General features: G+C 44.2%; 1 protein-coding gene across 5 annotated transcripts in view; it reads right to left on the reverse strand.

Annotated features, from left to right (window-relative positions):
* HSPA12A (heat shock protein family A (Hsp70) member 12A) overlaps positions 1 to 15,643 on the reverse strand; it is a 180,516-nt gene that overhangs the window by 150,949 nt on the left and 13,924 nt on the right. For 3 of the 5 annotated variants that reach the window (XM_024254313.3, XM_024254318.3, XM_024254314.3), the window contains exon 2: positions 14,316 to 14,403. In XM_024254313.3, the coding sequence (XP_024110081.2) occupies positions 14,316 to 14,403 (88 nt within the window). Of the gene's footprint in view, positions 1 to 14,315; positions 14,404 to 14,577; positions 14,638 to 15,643 lie in introns of all 5 variants that reach the window. The other 2 variants (XM_024254316.3, XM_024254315.3) reach the window with 1 other exon arrangement.

Below are 15,643 nucleotides of genomic sequence, written 5' to 3' on the forward strand. Positions count from 1 at the left end.
CAAAAATATAAGTAAAGAATGTAAGATCACGTCACCCTCCCTCTCAAGACCCTGGCTTCCCACCTCAGAGGAGAAGCTGGAGTCCTTGCCAGGGCCTATAAGGCCCTACGTGGCCTCATCTCCCAGCTAAGTGGCCTCCTTGCTGGGCCTCTAACACACAAGGCACCTCGTACCTCAGGACCTGAGCACAGCCCTTCCTTCGGCCTGGGATGCTCCTCCATTGGACAGCCACATGGCTTGATCACCCACCTTCCTCAGGCTGCTGCTCAGATGCCACCTTCTCAGGAGGCCTCCCCAGAACCCCTATTTTAAATTCCAACCTCATTTCTAGCCCATCATTCTTTATTCCCCATCCAGCTTTATTTTTTCTCTATACCACTTATCATTTAACATATTCAGATTTGCACATGTACACACATACATACACTAGAATGGAAGCCCCATGAGGGCAGGGATTTGTACTTTTATCCACTGCTGCATAATGTGTAGAACTGTGCTCAGCACATGATAGATGTGAAATCATTATCTGTTGACTGGTTTGTGACTCCACGCTAATCCACCCGTGTCACTTGCCATCATGACTGCACGAGAGGAAAGCCTGGACCTCAGGGGATGGCACAGCAAGTCACCATCTACCACAGTTGGCTGGACTCACCTGTCAACCTTCCCTGTCAGACGGGAGTTCCCACAGTGTAGGGACTATGCCCTTTACAGCTCAGAAACCCCAGAGCCTGCCATTGGGCCTGAAAAAACATGAGTAGGTGCTTGTTGAATTAATGTAATCCAGATAATCCAGGCCTAAGAGGAATCCGAATTAAATGAGACAATATGAAACCACAAATGTGATTTAAAAGACACCTTTGTGTGCTGTGCCTATCTTCTGGTGTTCGCTAAGGCACTTACATCACTTTGTATAGAGCATTAGTATTTCACTTTGCGTAAAGTAGTACACTTGGGTTTATCTGAGGACATGGGACGTGGATAACTGAGTTTCTTCTCACATCCACACTTGCTCAAGTCTTTGTCCAATGGGAACTGTCTCTCTCCATTACCAGTGAAGGAAGCACAGGACATGCCACTATAAGCTTTGGGTTCCAGCCTTCCCTTCACACTTACCAGTCTTATGTCTGACCTTCCCTTCAGTGATTGTCAGCTTCTCCATCTGAGGTTAATTCTCTTACGATAAGAGAACAACTGGCTGATGAAAACAATTCAGGAATGGCTTGTTAGAGGGGATTTGTAGTTTATGAACATACAGAAAGCAGGAATCACCAGGACCCCCTGTGGGTTCACAGAGAAAAATCCTCTTTCAAGTGAATCTTGTTTCCTTCCTTGATAGGATTAAGAGACTGGTAGAAATGAGGGAGATCGAGAGTTTCCGAATTCAGTAGGGCATCTGATAAGTTCAATGGGGTTGACATGAATTTTGTGCATGGACCATTAGATGGCTTGGGGACTGGTTGGATACTGTTCTTCAGAGGCTACAGTTTAATGTTCTCAGAGAGAGGTTCTGAATTCAGGACTTCAAGCCTCTATCCTTTGCAAAGTCCCATTGGACATTTTTATCACTGGCTTGAATGAAAATAAAGAGGCCATGTTTACTGCATTCGTGGATAGGCTGAGAACAAAGATGTCATGACCCAGGGTCAGAATCAGCATCCAAATCACTCTCACTCTTGGACTAGAAGCAATGGCCTGGACCCAAGAATATGCAATGGAAAGGGTAAGGTGCTATTTTTGGCACCCAAGAGCTACCTGCCCAGGTACAGAATAAGGAAGGCATGGCCTAGCAGCAGACTTAAAAAGGTGTGAGGGGCTTTTATTGACATGAGTCAATGGTGTGCTGTTAAGTGTGCCAACCACCAAACCCCAATTCACCTCTTCCATAAGAAGCTTAACTTTGTCTGAGGTTATAGTACAGAATCACATCCACAAGTTTGAAGTGAACATCCCACTGTGTTCAGTGCTAGTCTGATGGTTCCAGGGACCACGTTTTAAAAGGGATGTGAAATGAACAATCCAAAAATAAAATTAAGAAAACAATTCCCTTTACAATAGCATCACAAGAATAAAATATTTAGGAATGCATTTAACAAAAGCAGTGAAAAAATTATTCTCTGAAAACTACAAAACACTGTTGAAAGACATTAAAGAAGACATAGGTAATCCAGGTTCATGGATGAGAAGATTTTTAATACTGTTAAAATGGCAATACCCCCCAAATTGATCTACAGTCTCAACATGATCCCTACATTCACAAAGAAATGCAAGGGACACAGAATAAACAAAACAATTTTGAAAAAGAAGAACAAAGTAAGTTGGAGGACTCACACTTTCTAATTTCAAAACTCAATATAAAACCACAGTGATCAAGATAGTGTGGTACTTGTATAGGGCTAGACAGACAGATCAATGGAATAGAATTTCAGAGTCCAGAAATAAACCCTCACATGTATAGTCAATTGCTTTTTGACAAGGGGGTGAAGACAATTTAGTGGGGAAAGAATAGTCTTTTCACTAAATGGTGCTGGGACAACTGGATAGCATGTAAAACAATGAAGTTGAACCCCTACATCACACCATATACAAAAATGAATTCTAAATGGACAAAAAGCCAAAACGTTAAGAGGTAAAACCATAAAACTCTTATCAGAGGAAAGAAGAAAATACAGATATAAGTCTTTGTGGCCTTATGTTAGCAATGGCTTCTTAGATATGCCACCAAAACCACATGCAACAAGAAAAATATGGATAAACTGGACTTAATAAAAATTAAAAACCTTCATGCTTTGAAGGACATCATCAAGAAGGTGAAAAGGCAACACACAGAATGGGAAAAGGTATTTGCAAATAATACATCTGATAAGGGAGTTGTATCTAAAATATATAAAGAACTCTTACAAATCAATAATAAAAAGACATAACCCAATTTAAAAATGGACAAAGAACCTGAACAGATACATCTACAAAGAAGATATACAAATGTCCACTAAGTATCTGAAAAGATGCCAGCATCATAAGGTATAAGTGAAATGCCAATCAAAACACAATGAAATGCCACTTCACACCCAGAAGGATGACTATAATCAAAAAGACAGATAATGCAAAGTGTTGGAAATGATGTGGACAAATAAGAAGCCTCATACACTGTTGGCAGGAATACAAAATGTGTACCCACTGTGGAAAACAGTTTAGCAGTTCCTCAAAAGGTTAAATATAGAGTTACCATATGCCCTAGCAATTCCACTCCTAAGATATACCCAAGAAAAGCGAAAAAATACGTCCACACACAAACTGGTCCATATCAACATTATTCATAATAGCCCCAAAATGAAAACAACCCAAACATCCATCAACTGACTAATGGACAAACAAACCATGTTCTATCCATACAATGGAATATTATCATTATCCAGCAATGAAAAGTGAAGGACTGGCTGGGCTCAGTGACTCACGCCTGTAATCCCACCACTTTGTGTTTTTTTTGTTTGTTTGTTTGTTTGTTTATTTTGAGATGAAGTCTTGCTCTGTCACCCAGGCTGGAGTGCAGTGGCACTATCTCGGCTCACTGCAGCCTCCGCCTGCCGGTTCAAGCAATTCTCCTGCCTCAGCCTCCTGAGTAGCTGGGACTATAGATGCGCACCGCCACACCTGGCTAATTTTTGTATTTTTAGTAGAGATGGGGTTTCACCATGTTGGCCAGGATGGTCTTGATCTCCTGAACTTGTGATCTGCCTGCCTCAGCCTCCCAAAGTGCTGGGATTACAGGCATGAGCCACCGTGCCCGGCTAATCCCAGCACTTTGGAAGGCCGAGGCAGGCAGATCATTTGAGTTTGAGATCAGCCTGGGCAACATGGCAAAACCCCATGTCTACAAGAAATACAAAAATTAACTGGGTGTGGTGGTGCACGCCTGTAGTCTTAGCTACTGGGGGACTGTGGTGGGGGAATCACTTGGGCCTGGGAGGTCGAAGCTGCAGTGAGCTGTGATTGCACCACTCCACTCTAGTCTGGGTGGCAGGGTGAGACCTTGTCTCAAAAAAAAAAAGAGTAAATTAAAAAAAAAAAAAGAAGTAGCTGGGCATGGTGGCTTATGCCTGTAATCCCAGCACCTTGGGAGGCCTAGATGGGAGGATCACTTGAGCTCAGGAGTTCAAGACCAGCCTGGCCAACATGGTGAAACCCCATCTCTACTAAAAATACAAAAAATTACCAGGGCACGGTGGCTCGTGCCTGTAGTCTCAGCTACTTGGGAGGCTGAGGCAGGAGAATTGCTTGAACCTGGGAGGCAGAGGTTGCAGTGAGACTAGATGGTGCTACTGCACTCCAGCCTGGATGATAGAGTGAGACTCTGTCTCAAAAACAAACAAACAAACAAACAAACAAAGTACTGATACATGCTACAACATGGATGAACCTTAAAAACATTATGCTAAATGAAAGAAGCAGTTACAAAAGAATGCATCCTGTATGATTCCATTTATTAAAAATGCCCAGAACAGGTGTATCTATAGTGACTAAAAGCAATAAATGGTTTCCCAGGGCTGGGATTGGTGGGGGAAACGAGGAGTGGCTGCTGCTAACGGGTATAAGGGTTTCTTTTTGGGGTGATGAAAATGTTCTAAAATTGATCATGGTGATGGCTACACAATTCTGTGATACACTAAAAATCATTGAATTATACACTTTGAGTGAATTGTACGGCATGTGAATTATAGCTCAATAAAACTGTTATCGAAAAAGAAGGATATGAACAAACTGGATCTCAGAATGAAAACAGGCTGTGACACCACATCCCAGGCAGAAAAGCTGAAGAAGGCAGGAATACAACAGAAAGGCTCCCGGGGAGAAGCCACCTACAGATGTGTGAAGGGCTGTCACATGGAAAGGGAATTCCATTCTCTGTGTGGCCCCGAAGTCGACTCTGCTCCTCTGTCTGGACTGCACATGCCCCACCCCCACACACACCCAATAACTCCTAAGCACCTTCACAGCTCAGCTTTCCCGTCACCTCCCAGGGAAGCCTCCCCCGCCTCCCTCCACCTTCATCTCTGCTGTCCACCTTCACAGCACCGCGCTCCTTGCCTGCATCTCACTTCCATCTGTCGTGACATATTTATTTAATTATTGGATGACAGTCTGAGAACCTTGATAAATTACCAGCTCCTTCAAGGGAGCCATTGGCTTTAACTCGCCAGAACTTATCAATGTGCCTGGCAGATAGGAGATGCTTAATAAGTATTTCTTGAATGAATGAATGAATGAATGAATGAATGAAACGTAAAAGCCAGAAACTACAAGCAGATCCTCTAAGAAAGAAAGTTTCTGAGAATCTGAGCCATCTACAGATGCATGAGTGTCACTGCCCCTGCCTGCATGGGAACTGATGGACGACACGGGTGTCACAGAAGTACCAAAGGGAAGGGCAAATGGGGTTGTTTTTCCTTCTGTTTTAAAATCTCACAAACAGTTCACATACACTGGAAAATTCTTAAAGAGCAGATAAATAATCAAATCAAATCACCCATAATTTCTCTACTGTGTGATACCCCCAGTTAATGTGTAGCCTTCTGGAGCTGGGCTGTGTAGCATTTCCTTATATGGACAGAAAATACTTGAATGAATGGGGGACTATGTGGCTCTTTGTACATTTCACAGCCTTTAATCATAACTCACACTTCTTGGATACGTAATCTGTGCCAGGCACCATGTTAAACACTTGACATGCATTTGATTCTCCTAAAATCCAATGAGGCGGATACTTAGTATTCACATTTCATATTACAGATGGGGAAACTGGGTGTTAGAGGAATCACGTCATTTGCTCGAGGTCACAGACTAGTAAGTGGCAAGCCTCATTCAGATCCCAGCAATCTGACTCCAGAAGCCAGCAGGGGTTCCGCAGATGTTGGCTGAATGAATCACTGAATTAATGAATGTGTGCTCAGCCACCCACACTAGGGAAAAACTGAGCAGTGCTTAACCAGCTAGTTGGCTGTTGTCTTTCAAATGCTCTAGAATACCATTAATACCTTCAGGGGTCACAATATCCTCAGGCTAAAAAAGGGACATCTTGACAACATAAGGAGCTTTCTTTGGCTTCAACTTCCCCCACCACTGGAGAGATCTTCCTCAAGGGGGAGCCTCAAGCACCTCCTTGGATAAGGCTCTCCAAGGACTCCCGTGTCCAGGCTTTTGTCACCCATGGAGTTGTCCACAGGGCTCGCCCTTGCTGGCAGAGCCCCTGCTGGGCCACTCCCAGCCACTGCCTCCACACCAACTACAGCCGATTGGCACCTGTGGCCACTGTGATGCTGCCGCATCCACTTTGGAGGTGCCGGTGCTACCTCTCCTGCTGGTACAGACATCACCAGTGCTGATGCCACCACCACCACGTGAGTGTCACCAACACTGCCAGCGCCGGGCTCACCACCGCTGCCATGTCACTGGAGCCACCAACTCACAACACTGCAGGGCCAGCGCAGTGGCGGGGATGAGTGAAGCTCTGGGTGTTGTTTGCTCAAGTCCCACTCAGTTTGAAGGCAGATGTGGGACAAACTGGATGACAAGACGTCATGAAGTGCTCCAAACTGCCCCTCTTCTCCAAATAAAGCTTCATTCTGGACTATCTGGGGATGTCCAAGGGACAGGACTTAGTCCCTCAGGTAAACAGATTCCTGGATAGCCCCATTCATGTTCCCAAGACGCCTCTAAATTCTGTGGTGGACGGTGGAAGCCAAGTTGCGAGCTGCTGTCCACCCAACCCTTCTCCTGCTGCATATAGATATGACCAATTGTGTTCCTTTGTTCTGTGACTGGGAAGCTTACAGGCATTTGTAAATTTAAAATTCAGTAAGACCTCGTGGTATGCATTTGTGATCCAGCTTTACCCCTGACTTTGCCCTAGTTTCTTTTCAGTCCTGTTTCTCAAATGTATTGTTCTTATTATGTTGTTATACCTCTGCCTGAAAGTCCCTTTTTGAAACAAGACAGGCATTTATAAAATAAAAGGAAGAGCTGGAATAAGAATTTATGGATACATACTTTAAAAAGTTCATTTCCAAATGTGGTTTGTTTCATTAGCGGTTTTTCTCTGCAGACTTCAAACAAGCAGGAAATCTTCACCAAATGACTTGGCAGTTCCAGGTGAAAAACAGAACTCTCAAAAAGCTTTACTACATGTGAATTACAGAATGACTGTTCACCTCCTGGCCTGTGGTAGACAGGCAGTAAGGACACGGCTGCGAGGCATGGCCCTGGCAAAGCTGGCATCCAGGACCCCCAACCCTTCCTACCTCTCTATCTCCTTCAGCCCAGACTCCTTTCTTAAAGGGCACCCAGCTTCCTGCACTGTCCTGGGTAGGCCATAACAGATGAAGTCATGTTAAGATTTAAACCTGTAACTCGATGCATGCTTCACAGTTAGTCACCTTGCAGAACCCCAAAGGCAGGACCACCTATGTAATTTGCTGGGCCCAGCATGAAACAAAAATACAGGACCCCTCGTTCAAGGTATTAAGAATTTCAAGATGGTGACAGCTGAGCATTAAACCACGTGCAGGGCCTTGTGTGACTGCACAGGTCACAAGTCCGAGCTGGTCCTGCATCAAGGACACACAAAGGCACACTTTAGAAAATGACTTTTATATACACAACCACAAATTCTGATTTTTATGGAAGAACAATACATAGTTGCAAATATTTAAAAAACAACACAAAATTTCAACCACATTCCATTCCATTCTCGCAGAAACACCAGTTGCCTCAGCTCTGCGATTTGTATCACTTGGGTGCAAAAGTGTGAGAAACAATGTTGTAATTTTTACTGTGTTTCCATCCAAGCCTCCACATGTTGTCAGAATGTTGCATTTTTAAGAGAGAAGTTTGGAAGGGGTGATCAGATTGCATACGCCAGATATATTTTGGCTGTGTCCCCACCCAAATCTCACCTTGAATTGTAATAACCCCCACGTGTCAAGGGCGGGGCCAGGTGGAGATAATTGAATCATGGCGGCAGTTTCCCCCATACTGTTCCCATGGTAGTGAATAAGTCTCATGACATCTGACAGTTTTATAAATGGGAGTTTCCCTGCACAAGCTCTCTTTCCTGCCGCCATGTAAAAAGTCCCTTTGCTCTTCCTTCATCTTCCACCATGATTGTGAGGCCTCCCCAGCCATGTGGAAGTGTGAGTCCATTAAACCTCTTTCCTTTATAAATTACCCAGTCTCTTGTATGTCTTTATTAGCAGCGCGAGAACAGACTAATGGATACCACAGCAAAGCAGGAAGGGGTAAGACAGCTATGGGCATAAGAGTTTCTCAAAGGATGGGCAGGATTTGGCAAGGCCAAGAGGAAGGGCTCTGGGAAGGGGAGCCAAGGCGCAGAGAGAGGAACAAGGAGCAGAACCAGTGAGGGGGCAGGAAGAGGGTCACCCAACAGGCCAGGTGGGGTGGCTCACCAAGGGCCACTGAATTACTTCAGAACAATACATAAGAACCCTTTTAAAGTTCTAGAATCTGATTTTAAAACAGAGATTTTGTGTTCATATAGGGTAAAATAAATATGACTCAATGTCAAATGGGCACTTGTATATAAATGACACATGAACTTTTTCCCTCTACAAGCAACAGCATGATAACAGAATCCAAAGGGTACACAGGAGGACTGACAGCTTGAATTCTCTTAGCGAACCGTCATCCAGCTCTCCCAATCTCGTGGCTGCCTCTGAGCTCTAGCAGAGCCTTTTGGGTTTGTGTTAAGGCCGTTCTCAGTGTTGGGTCATTAGTCAGTCTTACCCTAAACATACTGCCCAGCACATTCCGGGAGGGCGTTATGGGCACTGGTGGGCGCTCCTGGCAAAGAACGAAACTCGTGTTCACCACCATTAACAAGCTCAGCCTCCAGGGACTGAATGATGAGGAATCACACATGAACAAAGTAGGACTTGTCATCTTCCTACCTGAGACAACACACACGGAAAAACTCAAGAACACTATTCTAGCCAGGCATCCTCCTCCTCTAATGGGCTTTCTGACTTAAATGTACTATGACACACCATGGCAGAACTTTAAGAGCTTAGAGGTTTGTCTTTAGAAACATGTAGGCCAAGATACATGCTATCATCTACTTTACAAGGAATACAGATTAACAGAGAATCTAAAGTCAGAGAAACCATGTAACACATGTATATTCCTCCAGACTGCAACTGATTCTCCGCCTGCCTCTCTTGCTGTCTTTATACAGAAAATACATGTGAATTTATGCACATATATACATATTGTTAATTTATGTGCATAGATGTGTAGATGTGTATGTATATGCTACACATGTATATTAAATATACATATATGGGCTGGTTGCGGTGGCTCACACCTATAATCCCACCACTTTGGGAGCAAAGGTGGGTGGATTACTTCAGCCTAGGAGTTTGAGAACCGGGCAACATGGTGAAACCCTACCTCTACAAAAAAAATACAAAAATTAGCCAGATGTGGTGGTGCATGCCTGTAGTCCCAGCTACTTGGGAGGCTGAGCTGGGAGAATCCCTTGAGCCTGGGAGGTCAAGGCTGCAGTGAGCCGTGATCATACCACTGCACTCCAGCCAGCATGGGAGACAGAGCAAAACCCTGTCTCAAAAAAATAAATGCATATATGTACATATATACTATATATATATATAAGCCTATCTAAATATGCATATATTATAGGTATATGCATATATATATATAAAGAGCAAGAGGGGCAGGGAAAGGATATGTACATATATACATATATATTAATATATACTACAGCACAATTCAATTCCATCTTATTAAATCCAGTCAGCACTTAGAGTCTCTGCCATGTGCTGGCCTAAGGATAAGCACTAGAACACAAAGTTATGAGTGTCACCAACCTCGAGGAGCTCACCGTCTAGAGGAGACAAACTGAAAACGAAAACGCCCCTCCTATCACCATGATGCCTATTTATAATGGGAGGTAGTTGGTTTGGTGGTTCTGTATTGATGGTAGCCAATAATGTGGGTTGAGTCATGCTGGCTGGGTTCAGGTCCCAGCTTCACCACTTTGAAACTGTATGACATCCAACATGTAACTTGAGCCGCAGGGTCCTTGTTGGTAAGGTAAATACAGTCATGCACTGCATGATGACATTTTGGTCAATGACAGACCACATATATGACTGTGGTCCCGTAAGATTATAATATTGTATCTTTACTGTACCTTTTCTATGTTTAGATATACAAGTACTTGCCACTGTGTTACAACTGCCTACAGCTTCAGTACAGTAACGTGCTGTACAGGTCTGTAGCTTAGAAGCAGCAGGCTATCCTGCATATAATAGCTTAGGTGTGTGGTAGGCTATATCATCTAGGTTTGTGGAAGTACATTCTATGATGTTCACACAATGATGAAATTGCTTAATAACGCATTTCTCAGAACATATCCCTGTCATTAAGCAATGCATGACCGTATCTATAATAGTGGCCTCTTCATAGGGTGGCAGGGCTTAAATGATGTAACAAGTGAAAGCACTTAACACTTACTGGAACCAAAAGGCACTCAATGAAAGGAAACCATCATTGTTACCAGCATTGTTGTCACTGACAAGAACATCAAGTTCGACAGTGGGGGGCACAAAAGAGAAAAAGGTCAATCTAACTTGGGAGGTGTCAGGAGAAGCTTTGTGGAGGTGATGACATAGGGTTGAATCTTTCCTAATAGCATGTGTTTGGCAGGGGAACAAAAGGAAGAAAAGGCATTTATTCCAAGGATAAGAAAGGTTTATTCAAAGGCCCTGTGGCATGAAACACCCTACCGTGTCCGGAGGACGGTCAGCAGATCAGCACAACCAGAGTGAGGGTTCAAGGTCGAAGAGAAGCCAGAGCCAGATCTCGAAGGGCCACAAAAAGCCCTTAACAATGGAATAACAAAATCAAATTGTCCTTTGAGAAGGGTTAGGTAATACTCAACTGAACATAATTTCACCTTTCCGGGGTCACCATCACGATGATCAGCGATCATGAATACTACTGGAGTCTATCAATGCCACAAGACAGAAAACCTGTAATTCACATGTTCTTTCCTCTGTTCACAAGTCTTCAAAAGAGGTTTTTGTTTTAGTGACTAATTGGCTTATTTTTCCACAATGATTTAGTTGCTGAGGAAGGTTTTCTTTACCACTAATCTCCTCCAGAATGATTTTAAAATACTCATCTTCCTAACCACGAGGAAAACCTTAAGTGGTCACTTTTTAGCACTCAAAAGGGCCGCATGACAACTGTTCACCCTCAAAGTGTGCAAACAGCAATCGCAGCTGTGCAGGTCAGGACTCCGAGTCAGAGAGGAGTGTGCGAGGCACAGACAAGACAGGTGTCAGAACCAGAAATAGAAGAGAAATGAGAGCTCAGAATAAAAGCAGTGTGAGTAAACAGCAGTGTACAGGAGCAGCAAGAAAGACAAAGAAGGTCACCAAAGAGCAAAAAGAACGCGTGATACGGTCTGAAAGGGACGGAAAACAGGATAGGACAAAAATGCAAAAGGGTTGTTTCTGTATTTTTGGGTTTTTTTTGAGACAGAGTCTTGCTCTGTTGTCAGGCTGGAGTGCAGTGACACGATCTTGGTTCACTACAACCTCCGCCTCCCCGGTTCAAGAGATTCTCCTGCCTCAGCCTCCCGACTAGCTGGGACTACAAGCAAGTGCCACCACACCCAGCTAATTTTTGTACTTTTAGTAGAGACGAGGTTTCACCATGTTGGCCAGGATGGTTTCAATCTCTTGACCTCATGATCCGCCCACCTCAGCCTCCCAACGTGCTGGGATTACAGGCATGAGCCACCGTGCCTGGCCGCAAAGGGTCTTTTCAGGGAAGACAGTGGCAGAAGAGGTCTGAGAAAAGTTTGGGACAGTCAACTAAACTGTGTTGAATACCTCTAGATCAATTTGCTCACTCATCATTCAGGAGGTCAGCCTATGGGTCAATTCTATTGATTCTCCTTTTTCAAATATGTCCTGTGCACCTTCCGTGCCACGTGCTGAAGATTCAGAGCTGAATTAGTGTCCAGTCTCTGTCTTCACTCTGTAGCTCACCCGCTATCAGGCCGAAAAAATAACTTGGCACGCAGAACAGCGCATGGTCTCCAACCTTCAAGAATTCACGACAGCAGGGAGAGAATTCACTGCTACTGAGCACCTGATACATGCCAGGTATTGTCCTACGTGTGCTTATTTATGCCGTCTTACTTAATCTAACCTTCCTTTGATAAAATCAACAGGCATCAACAATCTGTTTTGCTGGCCCCGATTTTCACTGTTCCATATTAGAGAAAACACAGGCAGCGGGTAGGAAACAGGTCATGAGACAAGGAAACGAAGCTGAAAAACCGAAGTTTCAGATGTCCTTTGTTTTACACACCCCTCATTTCCAGAACTGTCACCTAAGGATTGGGTCTGAGATTTTCATACAACAAACATTGCTTTTTCCAGTTCACTTTTTCCCTTTAGTTTAACATAACACTGGTCGCAAATGCCCATGGATTAATTCTTTCATTCCTTGGCTAACAGGCCCATAACATGTTCCGTCTGTTGACGTGCGTTTGTGTGTGCTCAAGTGCTGGTGCGTCCAATTCAGACACAACTAGGGAGTACCATCATCCCTGCAGGAACTGCCAGTTCGTCAAATCCAAATCCTGGACACAGATGTCCTGTCATTGCCATAGGACGGCTTCTTTGTGTGGTAGCTGCTGCAGCCTGGGGGAGCTGAGAATTAATGGTATTTTGCTTAAGTTGTTAAAAACAAAACAAAACAAAAAAACAAGATAATCGTGCCAACCCATAATGTGGAACTACAACTTAGCAAGCATTTTATGGTCAACTGAGAAGTTCAAAGAACATGATAGAAAGAGTTAAAGCAAGCACGAAAAAGAGCAAAATCTCAACCAATTACTCTTTGTTTCTCAGACAATAATTTTTCTCCTGAAAAACCAATTCAGATCAATAAATGTATTTATTGTGCACCTACTATGTGACAGGTACTGTCTATCCCACTGAATATTACAGAATTTGTTTTCACTATGGTCTTTTATTCTTTCCAATCTTTAAAGCATTGATCGGGATGCTTTCATGGTTTTCTCCTTAAGCAATTTTATTATTACGTCTTCAGAAGTTTAACACTTTCAGGGCTACACAGAGTTTTCTGGGTTTTTGTTTTGTTTTGTTTTCTTCTTACTGTTGTTTTTCACCTAAAGCATTCCATTTCCTACTCTCTGATTTTTATGGAGGAAAAAAATCTAGCATCTGGGGTCTGAGACCACTTGAAATGTCTGGGCTGGGGATTGCTAATGGCCTCCCAGAGATAACCCAAATTGCTGATTTAGCGAAGCCCATTCTTGACCTTGACACAAGACAAGACAGGCAAAGGGGAAGGACTTGGGAGGCAGCAATAAAAGAAAAAGGATCATAGAAGCGCTCAGATCTCGCCAGGCCCCTCCCCCATTCAGCAAACACCTGGCTGAGTTGGAAAACATGACCAGCCCAACCTTCCTATTGGCTGCAATTGAAGCTGTCAGTTCTCGGCTTGTCACCGGTTGCACTGGGAGGCCCCAGGCAGCCACAAGAGCCCTAATTAGGCAGAAATGACACTTCTACAACTGACCTGCCAGGACCTTTGGCAAACCATTTAACATCATTAGTTAACATGTTTTAAAAGTGTGAATGTAAATGAACAGCCAGTGGCTTTCAATGGAGTTTGTCGGTGGCATCTCCCCCTCCCTTTCTCAGTCTTTCTCTTTTTACATGAATAGTCCACTTGTTTTCTCCAGAATTGGAGGGAGGCACCGAAGAAGAAGGAGGAAGAGGACCAGTCCTCTGAGAGGAGAGACATGTTAAGGCAAAAACAAGCCCAGAAGAGCGAGAGGCCATCTCTTCCTGCCTTTGTATGGGCCCTCACAGAGCCAATCTCCCAGGGCCACCAGAGCAGGACAGTAAGACAGCATGAGGCCGGCAGGCTACCCGGATGCTAGGTCCACAATCTGTGCGTGTGAGTGTGGCCAGCGACGATTCTAGGCTTTGGATAGGTGGGAAACGAATTTGTTTCCTGACTCAAGGGTGCCTCTGAAATTCTCTCAAACCTCTTCCCACTTGCTGGTGTTCTGAACAAGCAGGTTTTGCAGCAGTGGCTTAGCAAACATCTTACGCGTGCAGAAGTTTAAACGTCCCAGTTTTAAACGTACCTAGTCCCTCTCGAGAGGAATGAGGTTCTGGGGCAGTTATCTCACATGCCAGTTTGATACTTACACACATTAGTTCATTTCCTACCTGAAGCGGCTATTTCCCACCTTGAATCACACTTCATTTTGTTCTTTGCTTTACACCCACAGAATCCGTACACGCCAACACTCTCCATCTGTAGGAGGGGGGAAAAGAGTTGCACTGTGAAAATGTCACTTTGTTTCCATGTTGCTCTTAAGTCACGTACTCGTGCTGGTTGACAGTTTGAAGAGGCAGCACCCGGCAGGAGGGAAGCAAAGATTTAGGTGGGCGCAGAGGAGCTGGGTCCCTGACAGGCCTGTGCACTTACCACCTACTTGTTGTGTGGCCTTGGGCAAGGTGCTTAGCCCTGAGTCTCAGATGTTTTCATCTGCAAGACAGAGATAATGCCTTACTACATCAAGAAAGAAAAAATAGATGGAAAATCACAAAAACCGGGAAGCGTTGTATGCACGTAAGGAGTCGTGGAGAAACAAGAGCTGCCAAAACTGAGGAACCAGGCCCGGTTGTCTCTCCATTTACCTTGGAGAGATGACACTGAGACTCTGTCCTCTGGTTCCCCAAGGCACACTTGACAGAGCCAATGTGCCACCAGCCCATCCCAGGGTACTCCCCTTCCTCTCCCTCCACTCCTGCTTATTCTTAAAAGGGCTGTAGATATTACAAAGACAAGCGCCTGGGTGTAAAACAAATTCCTAGAACCCACAGTTATATTAGCTATTCATTCCCTCTGCTGGCTCCTAAACAGTACAAGGGGAAAAGCATGTCTTGTTCACCTGTGGATTTCTAGAAGCCCCGCGAACACTGGTGGGTACACAGTAGATGCACAATACATGTTTACTAGTTGGAATGCAAGAATTCAGCTTCCACACATGTGCCGAAAGCAGTCAGGAGTGTGTGCTTTACAAAGGTAGCACAGACCCTAAATTTGGAGAGCTTTACTCGTCCCTGAATTAAAGATGAGTAAAATCAAGCAGGCGGTGTGAGGTGGAGAATGCCTGTGAGTAGTCACGAGCGAGGAGCGAAAGAAAACAATCTTGGTTTGGGGCAGAAAGAGAGTGAAAATGCTGGAAAATGTCCTTAATAACAGTAAATGGGGAAAGAGAAAACGGCTCATCATGATGGGGCATTTAGTGCTTTTAAGCTAAATACCTCAGCATATTAAGCAAATAGAGAAAAGACAGCTAGAAGATGTCAGCAAATTGAACCGAACAGTGCTCAGAAAGCCCATAGGAGGTGTCTGTTTTTGACCCCTTTTCCCATCACATGCCTGGGCCCAGGCTGGTTGTTTAGTGTTGCCTCTCCTCTCCAGCTGCGGAGCTTATTGAAAAGCTCTTGCTCCCTGCCTGGTTTTGGCACATTTTCTGCAGGTGCCT

The sequence above is a fragment of the Pongo abelii genome, chromosome 8, assembly GCF_028885655.2.
Source record: "Pongo abelii isolate AG06213 chromosome 8, NHGRI_mPonAbe1-v2.0_pri, whole genome shotgun sequence".
In the NCBI taxonomy this organism is placed as follows: domain Eukaryota; kingdom Metazoa; phylum Chordata; class Mammalia; order Primates; family Hominidae; genus Pongo; species Pongo abelii.